The 25,414-nt window shown below is 43.4% G+C and overlaps 1 protein-coding gene across 10 annotated transcripts in view; it reads right to left on the bottom strand.

Moving 5' to 3' along the window:
- The window catches only part of LOC147120214 (serine/threonine-protein phosphatase 6 regulatory ankyrin repeat subunit C-like), a 247,481-nt gene that overhangs the window by 36,829 nt on the left and 185,238 nt on the right, over nucleotides 1-25,414 (bottom strand). For 5 of the 10 annotated variants that reach the window (XM_085985811.1, XM_085985812.1, XM_085985819.1 and 2 more), the window contains exons 18-24: nucleotides 17,356-17,382; nucleotides 15,736-15,807; nucleotides 15,430-15,631; nucleotides 14,297-14,353; nucleotides 13,358-13,445; nucleotides 5,488-5,605; nucleotides 4,553-4,772 (exon numbers count right to left, since the gene is read on the bottom strand). In XM_085985811.1, coding sequence (XP_085841937.1) covers nucleotides 4,553-4,772; nucleotides 5,488-5,605; nucleotides 13,358-13,445; nucleotides 14,297-14,353; nucleotides 15,430-15,631; nucleotides 15,736-15,807; nucleotides 17,356-17,382 — 784 coding nt within the window. The remainder of the gene's footprint in view (nucleotides 1-4,552; nucleotides 4,773-5,487; nucleotides 5,606-13,357; nucleotides 13,446-14,296; nucleotides 14,354-15,429; nucleotides 15,632-15,735; nucleotides 15,808-17,355; nucleotides 17,383-25,414) is intronic. The other 5 variants (XM_085985814.1, XM_085985816.1, XM_085985817.1 and 2 more) reach the window with 3 other exon arrangements.

Genomic DNA, 25,414 nt, shown 5'->3' with positions numbered 1-25,414 from the left:
CCATCCCTTAAACACTCAAGGAATTCCTCCTCCTCATTATTTTTACTGATTAGGCTAGTCCAATCTATATGTAAGTTAAAGTCACCTATGATGACAGCTGTGCTCTTATTGCACGCTTCTCTAATTTCCCTCGTGATGCCCTCCCTAACCTCTATTTTACTATTTGGAGGCCTATATACCACTCCTATTAATGTTTTTCGCCCCTCGCTATTTCTTAGCTCCACCCATATAGATTCTGTATTAACTGAGTTAATATCCTTCTTTTCAATTGCATTTATCCCCTCTTTTACTAGCAATGCTACCCCTCCTCCCTTTCTTTTTTGTCGATCCTTCCTAAATACTGAATACCCCTGTATGTTAAGCTCCCAGCCCTGCTCACCCTGCAACCATGTTTCCGTAATCCCAATTAGATCATAATTATTAACCTCTATTTCCACAGCTAATTCATCTACCTTGTTCCTGATGCTTCTCGCATTAAGGTATAAAACCCTCAGGCTTTTTTTATGCTCACATTTTTTATGAATTAGTTTGGCCCTTTGTTTTTTGTTCCTCACCCTTTTACCATTTATTTCTGTCTGCCTTTCACTTTCCTCTATTTCACTACATAGGTTTCTAGCCCCCTGCCATACTAGTTTAAATGCTCCCGAACTGCTTTATCAAAAATTACCCCGAGAACATCAGTTCCATCTCTGCACAGGTGTAGACCGTCCCTTTTGTATAGGTCACACCTACCACAAAACTGGTTCCAATGCCTCAAAAATTTAAAACCCTCCCTCTTACACCACTGCTCAAGCCACGTATTTAGCCTAACTATCCTGTTCTCTGTACTCTTACTAGCACGTGGCACTGGTAGTAATCCAGAGATTACTACCTTCGAGGTCCTACTTTTTAGCTTGGCTCCTAACTCCCTAAATTCTACTTGTAGGACCTCTTCCCTTTTTTTAGCTACGTCGTTGGTACCAACATGTATCACGACAACTGGCTGTTCCCCCTCCCCCTCCAGAATGTTCTGCACCCGCGCCGAGACATCCTTGACCCTTGCACCAGGGAGGCAACATACCATCCTGGAGTCTCGGTCGCGACCACAGAAACCCCTATCTATTCCCCTTACAATCGAATCCCCTATTACTATAGCCCTGCCACTCTTTTTCCCTCCCTTCTTTGCAACAGAGCCAGTCATGGTGCCATGAGCCTGGCTGCTGGTGCCTTCCCCCGATGCGTCACCCCCCCCGACAACAGTACCTAAGACGGTGAACCTGTTGCTAAGGGAGACAACCCCAGGGGATTTCTGCACTACCTTCCTGCCCTTGCTCTGCCTTTTGGTCACCCATGTACTGTCTACGCTGGCCTTAACCTGCGGTGTGACCAACTCACTAAATGTGCTATCCACACCCCTCTCAGAATCGTGGATGCTCCAAAGTGAGTCCATCTCTAACTTTTTCCAGTTCTGACAAAAGGTGGTCGACCTGAAACGTTAGCTCTGTTTCTCTCCAAGCCTGACCCGCCGAGTATTTCCAGTATTTTCTGTTTTTATTTCAGATTTCCAGCATTCGCAGTATTTTGCTTTTGCATAATTTGTATTACTTTGGTACATATAAAACAGACATTAGAGAGTCAAAGGTTTTAACCTAATCTTGAAATTCAGAGTATCCGAACTCCAAGATTAGGTTACAACCTTGTAACTCACTCCCAGATTATTCAATATTCTATGAATATGTTAGTTAATTTTTTTGTTAATATATGAACAAAGCAAACTACATGGGTAGCAGAGACGAGATGGCTATGGTAGGTTGGGAAGCTAGATTAAAAGATATGACGCTAGATAAGCAATGGCAAACGTTTAAAGAAATAATTTATAATTTACAACGAATATACATTCCCTTATGGAATAAAAACACTACGGGAAAAATGGTCCAACTGTGGCTAACAAGAGAAGTTAAAGATAATTAGATTAAAGGCTTATAATATTGCCAAAAAGAGTAGCAAGTCTGAGGATTGGAAGGATTTTAGAATTCAGCAAAGGAGGACCAAGAAATTGAGAGAGAGAAAATAGAATGAGAGTAAACTAGCAAGATACATAAAAACAGATTGTTGTATGTAAAAAGGACCAGATTAGCGAAAGTAAACGTGGGTCCCTTACAGGCAGAGACAGGAGAAATGATAATGGGGTATAAAGAAATAGCAGAGACATAAAAAAAACTTTGTATCTGTCCAAAGATGTGCGGGTTAGGTTGATTGGCCATGATAAAAATTGGCCCTTAGTGTTAGGGGGGATTAAATACGTGGGGTTACGGGGATAGGGCTTGGGTGGGATGGCTGTCGGTGTAGGGACCGGGTGCTAGGGTTTGGATGATCAGCCATGATCTCGTTGAATGGCGGAGCAGGCTCGAAGGGCCAAATGGCCTACTCCTGCTCCTATCTTTCTATGTTTCTATGTTTCACGGAAGACACAAAAAACATTCCAGAAATAGTGGGGAACCAAGGATCTGGTGAAAATGAGGAACTTAAGAAATTAGTATTAGTAAAGAAATAGCACTGCAGAAATTAATGGGACTAAAAGCTGACAAATCCCCTGGACCTGATGGCCTGCATCCTAGGGTTTTAAAAGAGGTGACTACAGAGATAATGGATGCATTGGTTTTGATCTTCCAGAATTTCCTAGATTCTAGAATGGTCTCTGCAGGTTGGAAGGTAGCAAATGTAACCTTGCTATTCAAGGAAAGAGGGAGAGAGCAAACAGGGAACTATAGACCAATTAGCCTGACATCAGCAGTAGGGAAAATGTGAGAATCTATTATTAAGGACGTCGTAACAGGGTACTTGGAAATTACAATATGGTTAGGCAGAGTCAACACGGATTTATGAAAGGGAAATTGTGTTTGACAAATCTATTAGAGTTTTTTGAGGTTGTAACTGGCAGGGTAGATAAGGGGGAACCAGTGTACTGTATTTGGATTTTCAGAAAGTTTGATATGGTGCCACACAAGAGGTTATTGCACAAAATTAGAGCTCATGGGATTGGGAATATACTAGCATGGATTGAGGATTGGTTGACGGACAGAAAACAGCGAGTAGAAATAAATGGATCATTTTCGGGTTGGCAGGCTGTAACCAATGGGGTACCGCAAGGATCTGTACTTGGGCCTCAGCTTTTTACAATCCATATCAATGACTTAGTGTAATGTATCCAAGTCTGTTGACAATACTAAGCTAGGTGGGAAACCAAGTTGTGAGGGTGATGCAAAGGTTAAGTGAGTGGGCAAAAACATGGCAGATGGAATATAATGTGGAGAAATGTGAAGTTATCCGCTTGGGAAAGAAAAAGAAAAAGCAGAACTTTTTTTTTTTTTTTTTTTATAAATGGTGTGAGATTGGAAAATGTTGGTATTCAGAGGGACCTGGGTGTCCTTGCACATGAATCACTGAAAGTTATCATGCAGGTACAGTGAGCAATTAGGAAAGCAAATGGTATGTTAGCCTTTATTACAAAAGGATTGACTGGAATTATATAGAGGTTTGGTGAGACCACACCTCGAGTACTGTGCACAGTTTTGGTCTCCTTACCTAAGGAAGGATATACTTGCCTTAGAGGGAGTGCAACGAAGGTTCACCAGACTGATTCCTGAAATGGGGGGATTGTCCTATGAGGAGACTAGACCTATATTCCCTAGAATTTAGAAGAATGCGGGGTGATCTCATTGAAACATAAAATTCTTACAGGACTTGACAGGGGAGATGCAGGGAGGGTGTTTTCCCCTGACTAGGGGTCAGCCATTTAGGATGAGATGATGAAAAATTTCTTTGGAATTCTCTGCCCCAGAGGGCTGTGGATGCTCAGTCGTTGAGTGCATTCAAGAGAGATCTGTAGATTTTTGGATATTAAGGGAATCAAGGGACATGGGGATAGTGTGGGAAGGCGGAGCTGAGGTAGAAGATCAGCCATAATCTCATTGAATGGCAGAGCAGGCTCGAAGAGCCGAATGGCCTACTCTTGCTCATTTTTCTTATATTTTTATGTTCTTATAGGCACTCAATTGTAAGTTTTTCTTTTAAAAAACACTTCATTTAAGGCTTTGATTAGGTTACACTTCAGGTGTTCACTATTCTAATTTTAATTTTTGGCAGACAATTTATTGTGTGTCCTTGGACTTTCGTCACGCTGCATGGCATTCCTGGCTGGAAGAAGAACAACTTAAGATCTCCCAAGCCTTAGCTCGTGTCTTTCTGTTGACAACCACTAGGAAATATGTAGGAATGGCTGGGGATCACTGATTGTTGCTTCAATTTTTTCCTCCTTTCATCTCGGGAAGTCCTTAACCTCTGCTTTCTGACTTCACATGATGGCACAGACAAAAAACAGAAATCACTTTTTTGGGGGGAAAAAAAGGATGCAAATCTGTATCCTACTCCGTGGCAAATGCTGCACCATTACATTTAATCTAACAGTCTTCATTTCAGCTAAAGTAAGTGTATTGTGAATCATTATTACATGGTGTTTATGAAAATCTGTTGAAGCTTATATTTACTATTTTTAAAGTTTGAAATGATTTACCATTGTAACAAGCCCAGTGCAAAGGTGTGTGGCCACGATTATCTATTAGATTTGTTAGGGAACTTATAGAAAGTGCTGCCTGCAATAAATTGCACAACAAAGTTGCATGACCACAAGCTGCTGCAAAATGTAATGGGGTCCTTCCTTTTGAATCACGACATAGAATAGGTGCATCATGTTCCAATAATGTTTCCACACATTCTTCATGCCCGGTAACAACCTATAAAAAAGAATCAACATTTAAATAATGCACTCCCGCAGTAGTTTAACTTTAAAGCCAAGCTAACACATGTTCTTTGTATGACTCCAATAGGCTCACTCTACGTACTGGTCCAGCATCTGCAGCATTTACACAAACAGCACACCTCTGAAGTTTTTATAACCAGCTGCAAAAATCTAAAGTAACAGCGATATCAAAGCACCACATAGACAGGCCATTCTGCCTCAAGACAAATGGAGCCGACCGAAAGCATGCTCCAGATCTACAAGGGCCACATTTTAAAACATATTGCAATAGAGGACCAGTTCCACTATGGAATTTGTACTGAAGTGGAATTTACCCCAGCACAGTCGAACTATTTTACATTTCAACGTCAAATTATTTTACATTTGATATAAATAAATCATACTGAACCCATTTGAGGATCAAATTTTCAATTTAAGAATTCAAATAATCTGTGGCAGAATTATATTTGTTGCCAATGATTTTGAAAATATCACCACATAAAATAAATATTCAAACCAATGACAACAATCTATTACTAAAAATAAACTATAAAAATAAGGAGACAATGTAGGAGTTTTAATTAGTCTTAAAATTTCAATTAGCTCTTTGGATTCTGAGTTGGTTTACATTTGAAAAGACTGCTATTGTAAGTGTATTTTTTTTTTTTTAATAGTTAAGTCTGCATCTACATTTTAAATGCATGCCTCACCCCACGATGCAAGGCTGTGCAGCCTTGTTTATCTGCTGCATCTATATTGGCACCTTTTTCAAGTAACAGAATGACAGCATCGATGTGTCCATTAGCAACTGCAAGCATCATTGGTGTCCTAGTGAAGATTTTAAAAAATAATAATTAACCTGTCATCGCATAACAGCCAAGTCATGAGTATTTTAAAATAATCAGAACAGAGAAATAGAAAGTAAACAATTAAAGTATGGTAAACGAGGAGGTTGCCGGGATACTGGGTGAAATAAAAATAGATAAAAAGGAAGTACAGGTACACTATCCCTTATCCGAAAGCCTTGGGACCAGCTGAGTTTCGGTTTTCGGAATTTTTCGGATTTCAGAAGGTATTATTGTAAGACTGGGAAATTTGTATTTAATATAAATTTTAAAAGTTCAGGCTACCTCTTACGACTGTTCCGTGTCTCATTCCCCTTCCTGCTTCTCTGGAAAGCCGGATATCGGCTGACTCCTACTAAGCTGGCCCGCAAATCAGGTCGGGGGTCGGGTGGGGGGGGAGAAAAGAGTATCGGATGGGCCGCGGTTCGGTTCGGGTCGGGTCAGGGGGAGAAAAGAATATTAGACGGGCCGCTGCAGCTATCGGACGGGCCGCTGTATTGTTGGGTTCACTCTCCCGGTACCTCCTTCACACTGCCCGGCTCGGCCTGCAATCTCCTACCCAGGAGGGAACTCCGTGACCCTCTGCCCTGCTCAGCGTAAGTCATGCGTCACTCTGATCATGTCGTGCGCACGACTTACGCTGAACGAAAAAACTTTCGGTTTTTAGAGGCTTTCGGTTGTTCGGATAAAGGATAGTCTACCTGTACTAGAAAGGCTGGCAGTACTTTAAGTGGATAAGTTACCCGATCCAGATGGGATACATCCTAGGTTGCTGAGGGAAGTAAGGGTAAAAATTAGAGGTGCTGGCCACAATCTTTGAATCCTTCTTAGATACAGGGGTGGTGCCAAAGGACTGGAGGATTGCAAATGTTACACCCTTGTTCAAAAAAGTAGAGAAGGATAGACCTGACAATTACAGGTTTAACGTTGGTGGTGGGGAAGTTTTTAGAAACAATAATTCAGGAGAAAATTAACAGCCACTTGGACATGCATGGACTAATAAAAGAGAGCCAGCATGGATTTGTTCAGGGCAAATCATGCTTGACTAACTTGATTCAGTTTTTTGATGAGGTAACAGAGGGTAGGGTGGATGAGGGCAATGCAATTGATGTTGTGGATATGGACTTTCAAAAGGCTTTTGATAAATTACAACATATTAGGCTTGTTAGCAAAACTGAAGCCATGGGATAAAAAAGAGGCAGTAACAGCATGGATACAAAATTGGCTAAGGATAGAAAAAGAGAGTTGTGGCGAATGGCTGTTTTTCAGACTTGAGGGAGGTATACAGTGGAGTTCCCCAAGGTTCTGTGCCAGGACTGCTGCTGCTTTTGATATACATTAATGACTTGGAGGTACAGGGACAATTTCAAAATTTGCAGCTGACACAAAACGTGGAAGTGTAGTAAACAGTGAGCAAGAGAGTAATAGACTTCAAGAGGACATAGACAGGCTGGTGGAATGGGCAGATGCATGGCAGATGAAATTCAACGCAGAAAAGAGAGAGGTGATACATTTTGGTAGGAAGAATGAGGAGAGACAATACACGCTAAATACAATTTTAAAAGGGGTGCAAGAGGGGAGATACCAGAGGGGGTGCTTGTGCACAAATCTTTGAAGGTGGTAGGACAGGTCAACAAAGCAGTTAATAAAGCAGATGGGATCCTGGGCATTATAAATAGAGGCGTAGGCCTGGAAATTTGGCTACTTACTGTTAGCAACATATTTCTGAAAAAAATGGCGGCCGTGGTCTGATGCCTGCATCTGGCGCGGGACTCAGCGGACGCCATTTTTGTGAGGGCCGTAGCACTCATGTTAGCAGCGCTAGCCCTGGACATGCAAATCTGGAGAGCGTGACGTCTGCACGCCGACCTAACTCCACACTCTGCGAACTTGGACCTTTGCACTGAGTTTAGCGCTGGGTCTTAAGCTTGCTCCGAAAAGCAAGCGTGCAGCAGACAGAGTCAGCACTTCTTGGGACACACACAGCTTTCAGGTAAATTTGCATTTAAGCTTTTGGACTGGATTTTTTATATTTTATTGATGTAGTGGCTTGGTGCAATAGATGTTAAAAGTTTTTTAAAATGCAGGGAGTGCTGTTGGACACTTGCAAGGCCTTGGATGGTAAAGGAAGGTCTCCGAGAAGACAGAAAATGCTGGCAATACTCAGGTCAGGCAGCATCTGTGGAAAGTGAAACAGAGTTCACGTCTCAGGTCGAGATGCTGCCTCACCTACTGAGTATTTCCAGCATTTTCGGCTTTTATTTCAGATTACCAGCATCCGCTCACAGAAGGAAGAATGCGAACCATTCGCAACAAAATAGATGAATTAATAACGCAGATAGAAAACAACAGGTTTGATCTAATAGCCATAACGGAGATGTGGTTGCAAAGTGGCCAAGGTTGAGAACTAAATGTTCCAGTGTAGGAATTCGGGTTGACCTCAGCAGGTATTGGACGAATGCCTACTAAATAATCGAGTTTGACTTCAGGAGAACAATCTAGAAGTTGTTTATTTACAAGAACAGACGAAATACAGCAGGTAAGGCGGCTGGATGCAGGTGCACTATGAAGTAGGTCTTTCCCTAGCGGGGACGCCACGAGGACCGAGTCCGCAGTCCTGTGGATAGCGTGATGACGTCATCACACTTGGCTGTGTTTTCCCGCGCTTCGGGTGTCACGTGACCGCGTCGTGATGTCAGCGCGTTCGCCCGCGCTTGGGGCAGTCACGTGACCCGCGCCGATACGCCAACGCGTCTACCCGACACTGAGGCTGGCCGTTGCGGCTGAAGTCGCGAGCGCGAGAGGCACCCAGCACTGAGGCTGGCCGTTGCAGCCGAAGTCGCGGGAGCGGGAGAGGCACCCGGCACTGTGGCTGGCCGTTGCGACCGTCGAGGGAGCGGACGGCCGACGCGTTTAGGTGCGTCACGTGATACGTGATGTGAGCGCGCGTCTTAAAGGGGCAACGGCCCAAACAGGTAAGTAATATACATACAGTTAGGTTAAAGTGAATTATGTACATTATATATGTAAGGGACACCCGGTGGAACCGCCACATGCGCCCCCCCAGAATTCGCTTTAACGAAAGTCCAAAGAGGAGATGGTCTGACGAGCTAGTGGTCTCGGCGGGCATGCCGTCTCGACTTGGCTGGCCAGGTCTGAAGATGCTGGTCGTAAGCGGATCCTTACGCACGTCGTGGCGAATAAAACGTATCCGTCAGGCGAAGGACCATGGAGACGTGCGAAACAGCAGGCCTTGTCAGAGTGACGGGCAGGTTGGGCGGACGCGGGCGATGTCTCCGTTGATGTTGAAACAAGTCCTTGTTCTGACGAACTCTGCAGGAACGCCAAACGAGCGATTCAGAAGGACTTGACAGGCGAGGTCGGTGAACTCGCCGACAGGTGAGCATAACCTTCGGGAGGCTGGAACGCACAGAACGGTGCGTGCCATAGTGCTACGATGATAACACAACGGAGGGTGAAAAGTTGCTGCGTTGATCAGTGATCGGTGAGGACAGCAATTTTCACGTGGCTGATCGCGGCCGCAAGATGTCCGTTGGACCCGTCCTCGATGTTTGCAGCATCAGTAGATGTTTGCGTTTGTTAAGGAGAAAACTGGAGAAAAGGCGGCAACGGTCCGGGTTGTTGTTAATTTCGGTAGGGGTTAACTCTGCCTGGAGGGCGGCAACACTTGGTTATTGTTGTCGATTTAGTGGAAAAACTGCCGAGAAGGCGGCACGCTTCCCTTTCTCGCCGAAAAGTGTGGTAGGTAACACAACCAGCAGGCTGACGGGCTGGTGTGTCGTCGGCGGGGAAAGAGTCTTCGTTTTTCATGAGGGATGGGTCCTCATGGTTCGCGAGAGATGGGTCCTCGTGGTTCGCGAGGGATGGGCCCTCGTGGGTCGTGAGGAGTGAGTCCTCGTGGTTCGCGGGGGTGAGTCCTCGTGGTATCCCCGCAGGGCGCGCTCCGATCTTGTGGGCCTGGACATGCTGTTCCCCGCGCTTGGAGAGATTTATACTTGCTGTTGCGTTGGACGTAGAGGCGGACGATCCGTGTGGCGGTAGAAAAGTCGAATACGGAGACCGTAAGCAAGTGCGTGGTCTGTGCCGCATCGATGTTCTCGTCGAACGGGGCTTCTACCTTTATAAAGCACGAGGGCGGTTGTTTCTCCCTGACTTGCGGTAGCGACAGCGGCTGATGCTTCCATGGCGTGCTTCTTTTGTGAAAATTGTTCACAAAAATCGGGGTCCGGTTGCGTTTTGTCCGTGAAAAACGGGATCACCTCCAGGCTGCGCTTCCTTTGCGAATCCGTTCGCAAAGACGGGGTCGCAAATGTAGGAACTGGTGTTCGTCGGTTGCTCGTCTTCGGTGAAGACGAGGTTCAGGTTGCGTGTTTCTTCCGTGAAAACCATCCACGGAGTCGGGGATCACCAATTGTAGGAATTCGGGTTGACCTCAGCAGGTATTGGACGAATGCCTACTAAATAATCGAGTTCGACTTCAGGAGAACAATCTAGAAGTTGTTTATTTACAAGAACAGACGAAATACAGCAGGTAAGGTGGCTGGATGCAGGAGCACTGTGAAGTAGGTCTTTCCCCAGCGGGGACGCCACGAGGACCGAGTCCGCAGTCCTGTGGATAGCGTGATGACGTCATCATGCTTGGCTGTGTTTTCCCGTGCTTCGGGTGTCACGTGATCGCGTCGTGACATCAGCGCGTTCGCCCGCGCTTGGGGCGGTCACGTGACCCGCTTCGGTACGTCGACGCGTATACCCGGCACTGAGGCTGGCTGTTGCGGCCGAAGTCGCGGGAGCGGGAGAGGCACCCGGCACTGTGGCTGGCCGTTGCGACCGTCGAGGGAGCGGACGGCCGAACTAGGCCGGCGGCCGACGCGTTTAGGTGTGTCACGTGATACGTGACGTGTGCGCGCTAGGGCGCGTCTTAAAGGGGCAACGGCCCAAACAGGTAAGTTAAAGGGGCAACGGCCCAAACAGGTAAGTAATATACATACAGTTAGGTTAAAGTGAATTATGTACATTATATATGTAAGGGACACCCGGTGGAACCGCCACACCAGGATACATAACTTTCAGTAGGGATAGGTAAAATGGAAAAGGAGGCGGGGTAGCCCTGATATTAAAGGATGGGATAAAAACAGTCGAGAGGAAGAATCTTAAATAAAGACAGCAGAGAGAGAAAGCATCATAGCTCCAAAAATCAAAAAACAGAATCAGTTTGGGTGGAGCTAAGAAACAGCAAAGGGCAGAAAACATTGGTGGGAGTTGTTTATAGGCCCCCAAACAATAGTTGTAATGTAGGGCAGAGTATAAATCATGAAATTAGAGGCACATGTAACAAGGGTAATACAGTAATCATGGGGGACTTTAATCTACATATAGACTGGGCAAACCAAATTTACAGTAATAGTGTGGAGGACGAATTCATGGAATGTATGCAAGATAGTTTTCTAGATCAGTATGTTGAGGAAGCAAATAAGGAACAGGCTATTTTAGATCTGGTAACCTTGTAGTAAAGGGACCTTTAGGGAAGAGTGACCATAATATGATAGAATTTTATATTGAGTTTGAAAGTGATTTAGTCAAGTCCAAAACGAGGGTCTTAAATCTAAACAAAGCAAACTATGTAGGTATGAGGGGCGAGTTGGCTAAGGTAGATTGGGAAACTATATTAAAAGTGGATGAGCAATGGCTGGCATTTAAAGAATTAATACATAATTTACAACAAATATGCATTCCTTTATCGCACAAAAATTTCACAGCCACGGGTGGACCACTTTTCCTAAGAGAAGTTAAAGATAGTATTACATCAAAGAAAGAGGCTGATAATCCTGCCAAAAGGAGTAGTAAGCCCGAGGGTTGGGAGAATTTTAGAATTCAGCAAAGGAGTACCAAGAAATTGATAAAGGGAAAATAGAATATGAGAGTAAACGAGCGAGAGACAATAAAAACAGACTGTAAAAGCTTCTATAGGTATGTAAAAAGGAAATGATTATCGAAAGTAAATGTGGTTCCTTACAGGCTGAGACAGGAGAAATTATAATGGGAAATAAGGAAATGGCAGAGAAATTAAACAAATACTTTGGGGTCGATTTTCATTGACCCGTGGAGTCGGGATTGGAGGCGTGTGGGGGGTTAAAGTCCCGAATTCGGGGGTCCCGACACCATCCCGCCTCCATGTAAGTTACTGATGGCAACACTGATGGCCTTGGTGATCCGGTCCTACATCCTTCTTTCTGGAGGGCCTCTTGGCCCTGTAGGTAGAGGACCTCTCTTGCAGTGTTGACCCCCCTGCACAAAGCTGGAGTGCCAAGTGCGAGATCCTGGGTACCCTGCCCTGGCTTGCTGAGCCATTTATGTTAGTGCTGAAGCACCTTTCCTTTTGTTTTTTTAAGGTGCGGAAGGGAATTTAGCTTTAAGAGCTGAAAACTGGCATGTGGGAATTCTTTTTCATCTTTATTTTTTTCAGAAGGCAGTTGAGTTCTCAGGGCTAAAAACTGCCTATTTTTAAATGATTTTTTTTTTTTAATTTTAGATGGTAGTTCTCCTTTAAGGGACCGCACTGCTTTCTAAAATGACAACCTTGCTTTAAGAGAAGGCTGTTCTTGCTGCAATGACACTACAGCCATGCTACATTGGGCCTCCTGCCGAGACTACCGCCCGAAAACTGGCCTTGCACAGTAAATTTAGTGCTGTGCTAATTTTAATTAGCAAGCAGCACCAATATACCGGTGCTGCCAGCGCTATTCATTTCAGCAGCCGTTAACTGTGGCCCGCAGTGCCACCGGCAGATTTCTAGCGCTCTCAAATTTCTAGGCCACTGAGTACAAAACGCCAGGAAGTTATGCTCAACCTATATACAATACTAGTTCAGCGCCAGCTGGAGTATTGTGTCCAATTCTGGACACCACACTTTAGGAAGGCCATGAAGACTTTGAAGAGGACCCGGTCTGGCCTATATGTGACTCCAGACCCACAGCAAAGTGGTTGACTCTTAACTGCCCTCTGAAATAGTGGCTCACCACCACTTTCTCAAGAGCAATTCGGGATGGGCAATAAATAATGGCCTTGCCGGCAATGCCCACATCCCATTAATGAATAAAAAAAACTAGAACTGTTCCAGGGATAAGCGGTTACAGTTATGTGGATAGACTGGAGAAGCTGGGGTTGTTCTCCTTAGAGCAGTAAAGGAGAAGAGGAGATTTGATAGAGGTGTTTAAAATCATGAAGGCTTCAGATAGAGTAAATAAAGAGAAACTGTTTCCAATGGCTAGAAGGGTTGATAACCCGAGGGCACAGATTTAAGGCGATTGGCAAAAGAACACGAGGCGACATGCAGAAAAACTTTTTTATCCAACTAGTGGTTAGGATTTGGAATGTATTGCCTGATAGGGTGGTGGGTACAGATTCAATAGTAACCTTCAAAGGGGAATTGGATAAATACTTGAAGGCGAAAAAATTGCAGGGATATGGGGAATGAGCGGGGGAAGTGGGACTAACTGGATTGCTCTTCGAAAGAGCTGGTGCAGACTTGATGGGCCAAATGGCCTCCTTCTGTGCTGTACTATTCTATGATTCTATGACAACTAGGACTGATTTTTGGGAGACAGACAGGAGAAATCCCAGTTATTAAAAACCACATCCAGATAAAAGGCTCTAAAATGTTAAGGGAAAAAGTAGTTTTTGATAACTGTACAATGAAATCATTATGTCTACTTACTGTCCTTTGCCATCAGTCATATCGACTGCATCCAAGCCATCTGCACCCTCTAGTAACATGCGCAGGCATGTTGTATGGCCATTGGACACTACAATAGAAAAAAGACTGACATTTACTACCCTGCGCGATGCCAATCTGTTCACACAAAGTATAATATGGAGAATAAGGCTGCATCATGAGTTTAAGAAAACAATGGCAAAAAGGGAATGTTATGGTTCTGTATTTTCTTTACATTAAATTGTGTTTTACAAAAACGCTTTCCAGGGACAGCAGTCCATTCCCCCCTCCCTCCACTTAGCAAGCGGTCTGATCATTTAGTCATATAATTTGATAGCCTCAATCATGACAACCTATTCACCATTATTTTCCGGTTTAACTTTTAATGCCTGCCTCAACCCTCATGGTAAAGATGGAGCATATTTCAGCACTTTTTAAAATAAGATTAAGATCAGGAGAAACATTGATTGTCTCAGTGATGATCTACACATGCTAAATACTAATGGACTACCATTTAAATATATGCAGCTTGACTGATGCTTTGGTAATCTGAGGCTGCCAATTTAGTGTGAATTCTAGGCTCTGAATGCTGATTATGAAGAGATGATAGATAAATGTAAACCAATCGTCAATGGTTTACTGTACGTGCTAAATATTTGATATGTAATATATTTGCAAGTGGATAGTTTGATCAAAGTTACTCAAAATCACATCTGTGGCTGAATAAGTCCATAGAATCAAATTTTTTAAAAACCAAATAAAGTAATTGCATACAAATTAAGCACTTAATTAATATTGAATGTTTCTCTGTGGAAATGCCTAATAGAAAATGTGTGACTCAATGGAATCGCCATTACTGAAGTGCCTGAACAGTGCCAAGACGAGAGGTTTTTATTAGTATGAAAAATTTGATAAAGAACCAGGTGTTCAGTTCCAGCTTACCCCTCTCAAATCCACAAAGTTTGATGATAGGTTTCAAGACCAGATCCCTGGCATAACCTTTGCACATAGTAAAATGCCAGAATTAATCCAGAATAGATAAGAAATTAAAAGAACCTCAGAGGTATCTAATGAACAATGCTCACAAATATCACCAGCTCCCCCTACATATTTGGCAATCGTTTTCACTGAAGCTCTTGGAGACTACTGAAGATGAAAACAACAGGCACATCGGACGCCACATTCCATCCCAAATAGGCAGTAGGAAGCAAGGCTGCATCAAAGATTCTCCACATGGGGAAACACTAATTTCAGTTGTACCATTGGATTCAGAGAAAAAGCCAGATAATTTCCCATTGGGGAGGAAGAAGCGGAAAGAGAAATTGGACAAGTCACTTGGCTACTCTTGCCTCATTGCCAATGGCAGTCTGTGATTGGCAAAGACCTTAGAGAAGCTCACCTGCATTCCCTCAAACAAAACTGGTACATAACCCAGAAGAAAATAAACAGATATTGCACAACATTAATAAAAATCAACTAGGTCACAGTTGATGAGTCGACTGGCCCTTCAATTCTGGGACCTATGATACAGTCCAACCATATGAACAGGTAAAATGCAAATCTCATTAGGTATAAAGGTCCAAAGTGAGGTTCCGCCCAAGTCTCATTGAACATGAGTCAATTGCGTAAAACTGCACATAAATTGGCACGTTCACTCAATAAGGACAGAACGATGACGTCTGGTGTTTAAGAAATGGGCATAATTATGCAGGTTACAAGCTGCTCAAACTTAGAACATAAAGCATGGAACAAGAAAAGGCTGTAGATTTTGTATTATTCACCCAACCGTAGACTTTGTACAATGCATTTGTACTCCCGAGAAAAGGTTCTGCAAAGTTTCTCACTGTCCCTCAAAGATGACAAAGCAAAATTTGAGAATATTTGTCTAAACTTACAAGTTACATTATTGTTCTGCAATTTTCTTTCTCTAGCAGAGTTATATAATCCCATCAGCTAAGGAAACATGAATTTCTACAAAGTATTTAATCACCTTTCTCTATACTACACCAAAAGTTCACTGTGATACATTATAACTAACATGAGTTAATGGAAAAATAACAGTTATGTAAACGTACCTGCTGCATGAAGTGGGGTTCTTTTAGCCACATTGTCTTTTACAAGGATGGAAGCACCTTGGTTAATGAGGGCTTCGACACATGCAGTGTGACCTCTAAAGGATGATAAATCTAAGGCTGTACGTCCATTCATGTCTTTTACATCAAGGTCAATAATGGAATGAATAAGTACTTCAAGTGCCTGGTGATGACCATTATAGGCCTAAGAAAAGATAAATCAGAGCAGTGAAGAATTTTCAAGTGGAGTAAAATTATACGAAATGTTTCTTTTTGCAATGTCCATCAGAATCAAAATAATTAACTTACAGCCAAATGCAAAGGGCTCTTTGGAGCTGCTGAATCAGAGTCATCAAAACTGTGTGCAGTAACCTCCATAAGCTATAAAAGAAAAATGACTTGTAAAAAAAACAATGGAAATAATACCTAAATACTAAGTATTTGCCATAGTAAAAATCTTGAACAAAAAATATACAACTGACATTCCTGCACGGTAATACAGCTTGCTGAACTGAACTCAACTAAAATTAGCATTAAAAAATTACAATTGTTTATAGACTTGTAGAATTCCCCCTGCAAATGGTTTGTATAATCTTGTTGTTTGTTCATATTACTAATATTTCACTTGCTGTGTTACACAGGAAAACTTATCAAAATAAATTTAAATCCATAAACATCACTTCATGCAAAAGAATGGAAATTTGAAAGCTCAGTTTTAATTAGGCAACCCAAAACGAGCAGAAAGTTGTGAATACAGCCATGTGAAATCTCTTAAAGTGCTGAAAGTGCAGGTTATTTTATTGCTGTCATAATATATTACCAAAAAAAGTTGAGCAAATTCAGTCACATGCCCTAACCAAACCATAAAGGCGGTGCTTCTACTATTCAAACGGAAACTGTGAATATTTAAATATGCATTGACACAAGTGAGAGAATGAACTGCACTTCAGCAAAAAAATTCTTAACAAGAGGCTATTGATGTTTTCAGTTAACAAAACAAAAAAAATGCTACAATTAAAAGAAAAATGATGTACTGTATAGTAACATCAACATACATTGTGAATGTGAGGGTGGGGAAAATAAGAATGCCTGGAATAGGCTCACTTCTTTGGAAAATTCTTTTGGGAAATAAACATTAAAAAAAAACAGCTGTACATTCAGACATCATGAACAAGTGTCCAGTATTTGAAAACTATTATTTTCCATAAGGTTTCCAAATTCCAAACACTTATTTATAATGTCTGAATGTATAGGTGTACAGTACTTTTTAATGTTAATTAACCAAAAATAAATTGCACTATCAATATTTGTATAGAATATATTTTGCTTCACATGTACATTAGGCCCAATGGCATGATTTGAAGAAGCATGTTCAAACTTTTCTGGTGCTATTTTGCTCATCTGGTCACAAAATAACCCAATCTCTCAGTCTCTGCAGAGAGCCGCACTCGGAGAGCACGAGTTGCAGCTCCAGTGCTGTAGCCTATCTCCGACTCATGCTCTCTCTCCTTTGTGGCTCCTTGCTGGAAGTGCAGCACTGTTGAATTTACCCTCTATAGTGCACATCTATCTCTCTTGCCTCTAATTACAATAATTCTGTACACAATATTACAGTATTGCCTTGATGTCAGAATTATGCACATCAGAAACACCACCTCAGGAACACAGAAAACCCATTTAATTCTTGCAGTTTTGAGACAAATATTGCATCTGCACTGTTTTCCAAAAGGAAAAACAAAAATTAAGGATTCACAGTTGGAAAATATGTCAAAGTTGAAGTCTTGTAGCTTAGTGCAGCAGAAAATCACAGCATGCAGTGTACAGAATAATTAAATGAAAACTGCACAGAAAGATTTTTCATGAATGATCAAATTCATTCCAATGAAAAACAGAGTAAAAGCATCATGCAGTCACTTTACAATTACTTACAAACTCCAAGGAGTTTTTGCTGGCAATCTAATTAAAAAAGTAGACATAAAAATAATGGCAACATACATGAAAATAAAAATGACAAAATGGAAATGAATTTCAGTTCTTCAGTTTGAACAATAAAATTTTGTTTTATCATCTCTGGTAGTCATTGATTTTAATTAGCACATTTAATCTCATTCAGAAAGGAGTTTTTAAAAAAAGGAATATTTCCAGGTTGGTCCTCTTTTGGCGTTAAAAGTAAATTGTATTTACTTTGTTGATTGCACTTAAACACAATGATTAATACTCAGCTGCTGCTGGAAAAAAAGGCAAGATAATAATCAAGGCTGAACAACATTTACTTACATTATGTGCTAACTCCATAAATTTAGTTGTAACCTTGAGATTGCAATTGCATCAACATTTGACCTAATGCTGAACAGCAGCAAAAGCCTCCTGTGCAATTTATCCAATCAATGCAGATAAACCATGCTAGCATGATTTTCTAGTGGTTGTTAATCCACAAATTATTTTAAAATGTAATATTTAAAGATAATTAGGTAACAATTCTTAATGCTGTTGCTTGTCACAGCTTCATTTATTCAAGTGGCTCCTGCGTTAATGAAAGCTGTGCGCACATAGCGGCCTCCACTGAGTTAGAACAGGACTAATCAGTAATAGTCATGATCGTTGGTTTCACATTAAACATGTTCAGAACTTAGCTCTTAAATATCAGTGCCAATTTTTAAAATGTGGCCAATAAATAAAACTATTTCAATTTATATCTGGAGCAATAAATTCCCATTTTCAGTTAAGATGATTTTCAAGGTCAGCCAGGCACCACAGGAACATAGGAATAGGAGTAGGCCATTCAGCACCTCAAACCTATTCTGCCACTAAATTAGATCATTGCTGATCTGTACCTCAACTCCAATTATGTGCTATTGTCCCATATCCCGTGATACCATGAACCAATCAAAAATCTATTGATCTCAGTCTTGAAATTTTCAAGTTTCCGTTTCTCTGGATCTACCCGATTGAATCCCTTTATCATTTTAAACACCTTGATTAAATCACCTCTCAATGTTTTTAACTCAAGGGAATACAAACCAAGTGTGAGCAACCTGTCATAATTTAACCCTTTAAGCCCTGGTATTATTTTGGTGAATCTGCGCTGTACCCTTTCCAAGGTCAATACATCATTCCTGAGTTTCGGTGCCCAAAACTGAATGTAGTACTTCAGATCAGGTCCAACCAAGGTACTGTACAACTGAGGCATCACTTGTGAATTATAACCCCCTCGACATGAAGGCTAAAATTTCATTAGCTTTTTCAATTACTTTTTGTAGCTGTGTACTAGCTTTTAGTGATTTGTGTATATGGATACCTAAATCCCTTTGCCCCATCACAGCTCCTAGTTTCTCACCATTAAGAAAGTATTCTGATTTGGTTTTCTCAGCTCCAGTCGATAACCTCAGACTTCCTCACATTGCAATCCATTTGCCATAGTTTTTGTAGTGTATGTACCCGTCTATCTTTAAGGGAACTATTGAATGTAACCGTTCACCTTTAAGGGAACTACTTTAGGTGTGGCACTATTTGTTTGGCTTCTGTATACTGTAATACCGATAGTGACCACACCAGTATATAAGTGTTGTGCCAGGAGTTATTGGGCAGATTCACCCGGACCTTCGAATAGTAAAGACCTGTTTTGTTTGTTACTTCTGAAGTCTGTGTATTTATTAACTGCACAACCCACAGACTTTACAGTGGCGACGAGTCCAATCGTACCCTGCGGCAAGATTACCAAAGCAAGAAGAGCGTCGAAGAGAGGCAACCGCCCTCGTCGTGCTGTTGGAAGAAAACACGAGGCTGCAGCAGGAGAAAGGTGGAAGACTTTAGCAACAAAAGCTTCCATTAGCAACAGGCACTGACTACACTTCTACCACGGTGCGGAGTGAGCCGATCAGCAGGGAACAAGGCGGCCGAAGAGACTGTGAGTAGGGGAAGGTGTAGAAGTATCCGGAGGATAAGGGCAGAGCACTCGACCTCGGTCGAGGGAGAGCTGTGCCGGCCAAAAGTCGGGTCCAACGGCGTCGGGTGACAGCCGGACCGCGATCGGCGGGAAAAATCCGGGCAGCGACCGCAGCCACGAAGCGCTGAGCCTGCGAGTAGGCGCGGGAAGAGAAACCCAGCCGCAGCCGGGGAGGGAAACACCGGTCTGCGAGAGGGCTGGGGAGGCGAACGGGAACCGTGCGGGTGAGAGCCGGGTGCGGAGAGAGAGACTGCGAGGAGCCAGTCCAGCGGCTGAGCTGTTCTCCACCAACGGGGTACTCAGAGCCGGCAAAACCGAACGTGCGGGAGTGGGTGAGAGACTGCGCGAGAGCCAGTCCAGCGGCTGAACTGTTCTCCACCAACGGGGTACCCAGGGCCGGTAGCACCGAACGTGCGGGTGAGAGAGCGACAGAGCCGGGTATGGGGAGAGAGACTGCGCGAGAGCCAGTCCAGCGGCTGAACTGTCCTCCATTAACGGGGTGTACCCAGCGCCGGTAGAGCCGTGCGGGCGGGTGGAAAAGACATAGCCGAGTAAGGGGAGCTGTGCTGAAGCCAGCCAGCGGCTGAACCTGTCCGCTGTGGGGGAAGCGTACCCCTTCCACCGGGAAGAAACGCGGGAAGCCGCCATTAGGCGGAGAAGACGCCAGAAGCGGGAAACCGCCATTGAAGTGGGCGGGGCGAGAAAGGAAGAGCGGGAAACCGCCATTTTCGCGGGAAAACCGCCATCTTGATTGACATACCGCCATTGAAGTGGGCGGGGAGAGAAGGAAAGAGCGGGAAACCGCCGATTTCGCGGGAAAACTGCCATCTTAGAAACAAACAAATAAATAAGAATACTTAAAGAAATACTGGTGCTGCTCCCAAGGGAAGAAAAATGCCTAAGCGAGGGAATATTAACGACTTTAATTCGGAAATAGAAGACTGGGCCACGTACGTGGAACGCATAGAGATCTATTGCGAAGCCAACAAAATAGAGGAAGACGACAAGGCGATAATATTGCTAAACTTGATGGGGGCAAAAACATACGGGCTCTTGAAGCATCTAATAGCACCAAATAAACCAGCGGATCAGACCTTCGAAGAGATTGTGGCTGTGCTGAAGGACCATTTGAACCCCACACCGCTGATGCTGGCTGAACGATTCAAATTCTACGCAAGAACGCAGAAGAAAGACGAAAGCAATGCGGAATACTTGGTCGAACTGCGTAGGCTAGCGAAATACTGCCAGTTCGGAGGGAATCTGACAGAAGCGCTGCGGGACAAGTTTGTATGTGGATTGTCCAAAGAAGGGACGCAGAAGCGACTACTGGAAGAGAACGACCTCACACTGGACAGGGCTGTCCTTATAGCTGCATCGCACGAAGCCGCAGCGAAAGGAACGGCGGAAATGCAACTAAAGGCGGCGGCACTTGGGGTGGACCAAATTACTTCAAGCACAACAAAATGCTACCGTTGTGGGAAGACAACGCATGACCAGAATCAATGCTGGTTTAAGAACCAAGAGTGTAGGAAATGTGGCAAACTGGGTCACATCGCGAAGGTATGCCAGTCCGGGAAAAAGACCAATAATCAAAGGAAGCCACCACAAGAAAAGTACAACAAGGTACACAAGGTGGCTGAGAAGAGTTCAGACAAACAGAATTCAGACTCAGACCCAAACAACCAGGAGCTGGGTAGGCTGAGAATCCACAATGTGGGTAAAGAAACGGATCTACAGGCCATCTGGGTCATACTAAAAATAGCTGGAGTCCAAGTAAGAATGGAGCTGGACACTGGATCAGCTCTATCAGTCATCAACCGAAGGGACTACCACCGGCTATTCTCTCACATACCTTTAAGAAATACCAAGTTCGTATTACAGACATACACGGGGCATAACGTATACCCCGTGGGGAAAATAAGAGTCAAGGTGAGAGATAGGGGTAAAGAACACCCAAGAATGAACTTGTACGTATTACCTGAGGGAGGACCACCACTTCTAGGACGGGAGTGGATTAAGAAAATAGACATGGAATGGCATTACCTAAAAGCCATAATGAGGGAGGACTCGGTGCAAGCTATTAGCTCAGATTCTGAAATGGATGATGATAAGACCAAGTCGAATATGGAAGACAAGGCTAAAAGGGACTTGCCGACGATGGGAAAGAAAACGAAGACATGCAGAAGGACTTATGGTACCAAGAAGAATAAAGCTGCAGAGCAGAACTCCAGGTTGACAGAGAATTCTGAGCCTGTTCAAGCAAAGGATTCATCCATGACGGAAGAACACCGAGCTCGGACGCAAACTTATGTCAAAGTACGACAACAATTAGAACAGTTGAGTGACCGTCTCGTACAAGAGATGAAAAATATGGAAAGGTTCTGGGACACCGAATGGGAGAACCTGGAAAGACTACAGAGACAGCTAGCTCAAGCAGAGAGCGACCATAGAGCCATCGTGGTCAAATACCAATCACATTCCCCTGATGCTGTTCAGGAACTAGAATATTTACAGAATGAACCAAAGGAAGAGGAATCTTCAGGGAGCCAGGATTTTATTCCAGTTCTTCTCTACGACTCCTTACAAGCAGAGTGTGAGAAGTTGAAAGAACAGTATGAACAGGCCCAGGCTACAATTCTGGAGGGGGTTAACTCGGCAGCCTCCGAAAAGCTAGTTTCAGTAGAAGCATATGAACAACTAAAGGTTGAACATGAGCAAGAAGTCCAAAGGCTGCAGGAAATTCTTGATGAGCTCAAGGCCAAGACAGACTCATCGGTAGGAGATCCATCCATAGATGAGAAATTAGAGGTGAAAATCATGGCAGAGCATGAAAGACAGGATGTCCAAGAACTTATAAAAACATTGAAGGACACCCAAGACAAATATGAGGCGGCAATGACCGAGGTTCAACAACTTGAAGAACAGATTCAACTGGGAATCCTTTCAGTGGAAGAACAGGACACTGTAAGAATGGTCCCTGAACATGAACTAGAGAGCATCAGGGCGCAACTTTTCCGAGCGCTGAAAGCCAAAGTTCAAGAGGAACGTAAGGTGGAAGTATTGGAGAAAGTGGTGGAGGAAATGGAGAAGACTCTGATCCACCGTGTTCCCAGGGAAGAGTTAACGGTCAGCCAACTCCTTCATATGCTGCAGGACAAGACTCTGCAAGGGGAACAATCTGAACACGAGCTTCAATCTTCAGGGGGAACGAGTTCGGAGCTCTCAAAAGTCACGGAGATAGCGGAGGTGGCAACACAAATTTTACAAGGATGCCAAAAGTACGTTGAATCACGTCAAGGTGAGCAGAAGAATGTGGAAACCGTTACTTCAGTAGAAGGGTTAAATAGCCTGATAATGCAATTACCGATGGAAAGGAAGGTATTGAACTCACAAATGAGGTCCGTCGTGAAGGAATGGCAGATAACCCAGGAAGAGCGGGATGAATATGAATGCATGAAGAAGGCTTTTCAAGAAAGATGTTTAGGGAAGGAACCACCGTCAGCTAACGTCCAGACGGGTGAGGAGGAAGAAGAAGTCTCTCTCGCTGGCCTAACTCAGGACGAACCCGAATATTACCATGACCTGTTGAGTGACACTGAATATTACGAGGATGTGGTCTGCCCAGCTTGTGGTGAAAACTCTCAAAGTGCTGAAATCCGGAGGAAGCACTTAAGGTCTAAGGAACATAGAGAGTTGGTGGCGCTACAGCTGGCAGCCGAGAAAGGAGCTCCGAGAGTTTCAAAAAGGCAGAAAAGAAAAAGAAGCAGAAGATAATAACTGTCTAAAATATTAGCACTTCTACCATTCCAGGCAGGACATTACGAAATGTCAAGACAGCCAGTTGGTTGTAAAAGTCCGCACTGCTGGTTCAACAGGACGAAGGTTCAAGCTGTTAAGTCAAGAAAAAGGCTATGGAGGAGTCACGCTAGCCAGGTAATCCAGCTACACCAAAGAAATGTTGTTCGGAACGAGTCAAGATCAGAGACTGAATCTATGAACTGTTTCCGCAGAGACTGAACCTGTGAACTGTTTCCACCGAGATTATATTTGTAAATTGTTTTATATGACATTGACTCCACCGAGATTATATCTGTAATTTGTTTTATAGGAAGTTGAAAATATGTATGTTTAACGGGGACTCTGTAAGTAATAAGCTAAAAAGGGAGGATTGTAGTGTATGTACCCGTCTATCTTTAAGGGAACTATTGAATGTAACCGTTCACCTTTAAGGGAACTACTTTAGGTGTGGCACTATTTGTTTGGCTTCTGTATACTGTAATACCGATAGTGACCACACCAGTATATAAGTGTTGTGCCAGGAGTTATTGGGCAGATTCGCCCGGACCTTCGAATAGTAAAGACCTGTTTTGTTTGTTACTTCTGAAGTCTGTGAATTTATTAACTGCACAACCCACAGACTTTACAGTTTTGCCCACTCATTTAATCAGTCTATGTCCTTTTACAACTGCCTCTTCCCATCCACACGCCTCCTAACCATGTCATCTGCAAAACTTGGATATACAACTCTCTGTTACTTCATCCAAGTCATTAATATATATGGTGAAAAGGTGAGGCCCCAGTACAGACCCCTGAAGAACACCACTCGTCACATCCCGCTAATCAGAGAACGAACCCTTTATCCCTACTCTCTCGTCTCCTAACTCCCAGCCTATTACCAACCCATGATACAAAGGTTACCTCCAATTCATGGTGCTCGCATTTTTCCTAATAATCTCCTGTGCTGAACCTTATCAAATGCCTTCCAGATGTCCATTAGGCAACATCCATGGACACACTCCTATCCACCATACGAGTGACTTCCTCAAAAAATTCAATTAGATTAGTCTGATATGACCTACCATTCACAAATCCATGCTGACTTTCTTTGATCAGCTGCTACTTGTCCAAATACTCAGTCACTTTGGGGGTAATTTTAACCCCCAAAAACAGGTAGGTTTGGGTCAGGTGGGAGGTTGAAAGATAAAAATCTGAAACAGGAACCCACCTGCTCCCGGTTTTAACAGAGGCGGGATGGTCATTGAAACCTTTTATGGAGGCTGTGTGCCTTCATTTTAATAGCGTTTCTATTTTTAAACCATTTTGGCCGGGCTTCCCGGGTCTCAGGAAACCTGGCCGGTAAAAAGATGCGAGATGAGAAGGGCTGAATCCATAAGGTAAGTGCGTTTACAGCACTGCTTGTGGGCCAGGAGGAGCAGGAGTGTTTCCTCACGACCCAACAAGCTACCCTGTAAATGCCCCCCCACCACATCAGACCATCCCCCTGGCCCCGCCGACCACCATCTTCACACGCTCCACAATTTCTCCCCCGACCACTATCTCGCTCCTCCTGACATCACTTCCTTTCCTCCTCCCCCTCACTAGAACCCCTCATCAGCAATCGCTCCCTGCCTCCTTACCTGCGCCTCAATTGCATCCTTCTGCTGCAGGCTTTCCCGCTCAACAGGCAGACAGCTGTCGGGTGGGAAACCTGGAAAAAAAAAATTAAAAGACATCCGGCAATTTTAAACTGCAGGATGTTCGGGATACCCGTACTTCTGGGTTTCTATAAACTTCTCCCCAGGCTCCGAATGCACAGCCCCATAAATGTCGGGGCCATTGTCTTTGATAGATTCAAGTAACTTCCCCACAATTGATGTTAAACTGACAGGTCTGCATTAACCTGGTTTCTCCCTCTCTTCTTAAATAAGAGTGACATTTGTAACTTTCCAATCTAAAAGACAATTCCTGAATCTAGAGAACTTTGGAAAATTAGGATGAATACATCTCCAGTTTCCTCACCTATTTCTTTTAACAGCCTGAGATGGAAACCATTAGGTCCTGGAGATTTGCCTATCTTAAGTCCCATTATTTTCTGCAGTACCATATTTCTACTTACATTAAATCTACTAAGTTCCTCCCTTTAACATTTTTAGATTCCCCCTGTATCACTGGTATTTTGTCCTCTTCCGTCAATGTGAAAACAGTTACAAATTACGCACTTCCCTTATTATCCATTATAGCCTCATCTGCATCCACCTTTAA

This window comes from Somniosus microcephalus, chromosome 4 (genome assembly GCF_052327205.1).
Source record: "Somniosus microcephalus isolate GS21.2 chromosome 4, FLI_Smic_1.0, whole genome shotgun sequence".
Classification (NCBI taxonomy): Eukaryota; Metazoa; Chordata; class Chondrichthyes; order Squaliformes; family Somniosidae; genus Somniosus; species Somniosus microcephalus.
This window is presented reverse-complemented; position numbering and strand designations above follow the sequence as displayed.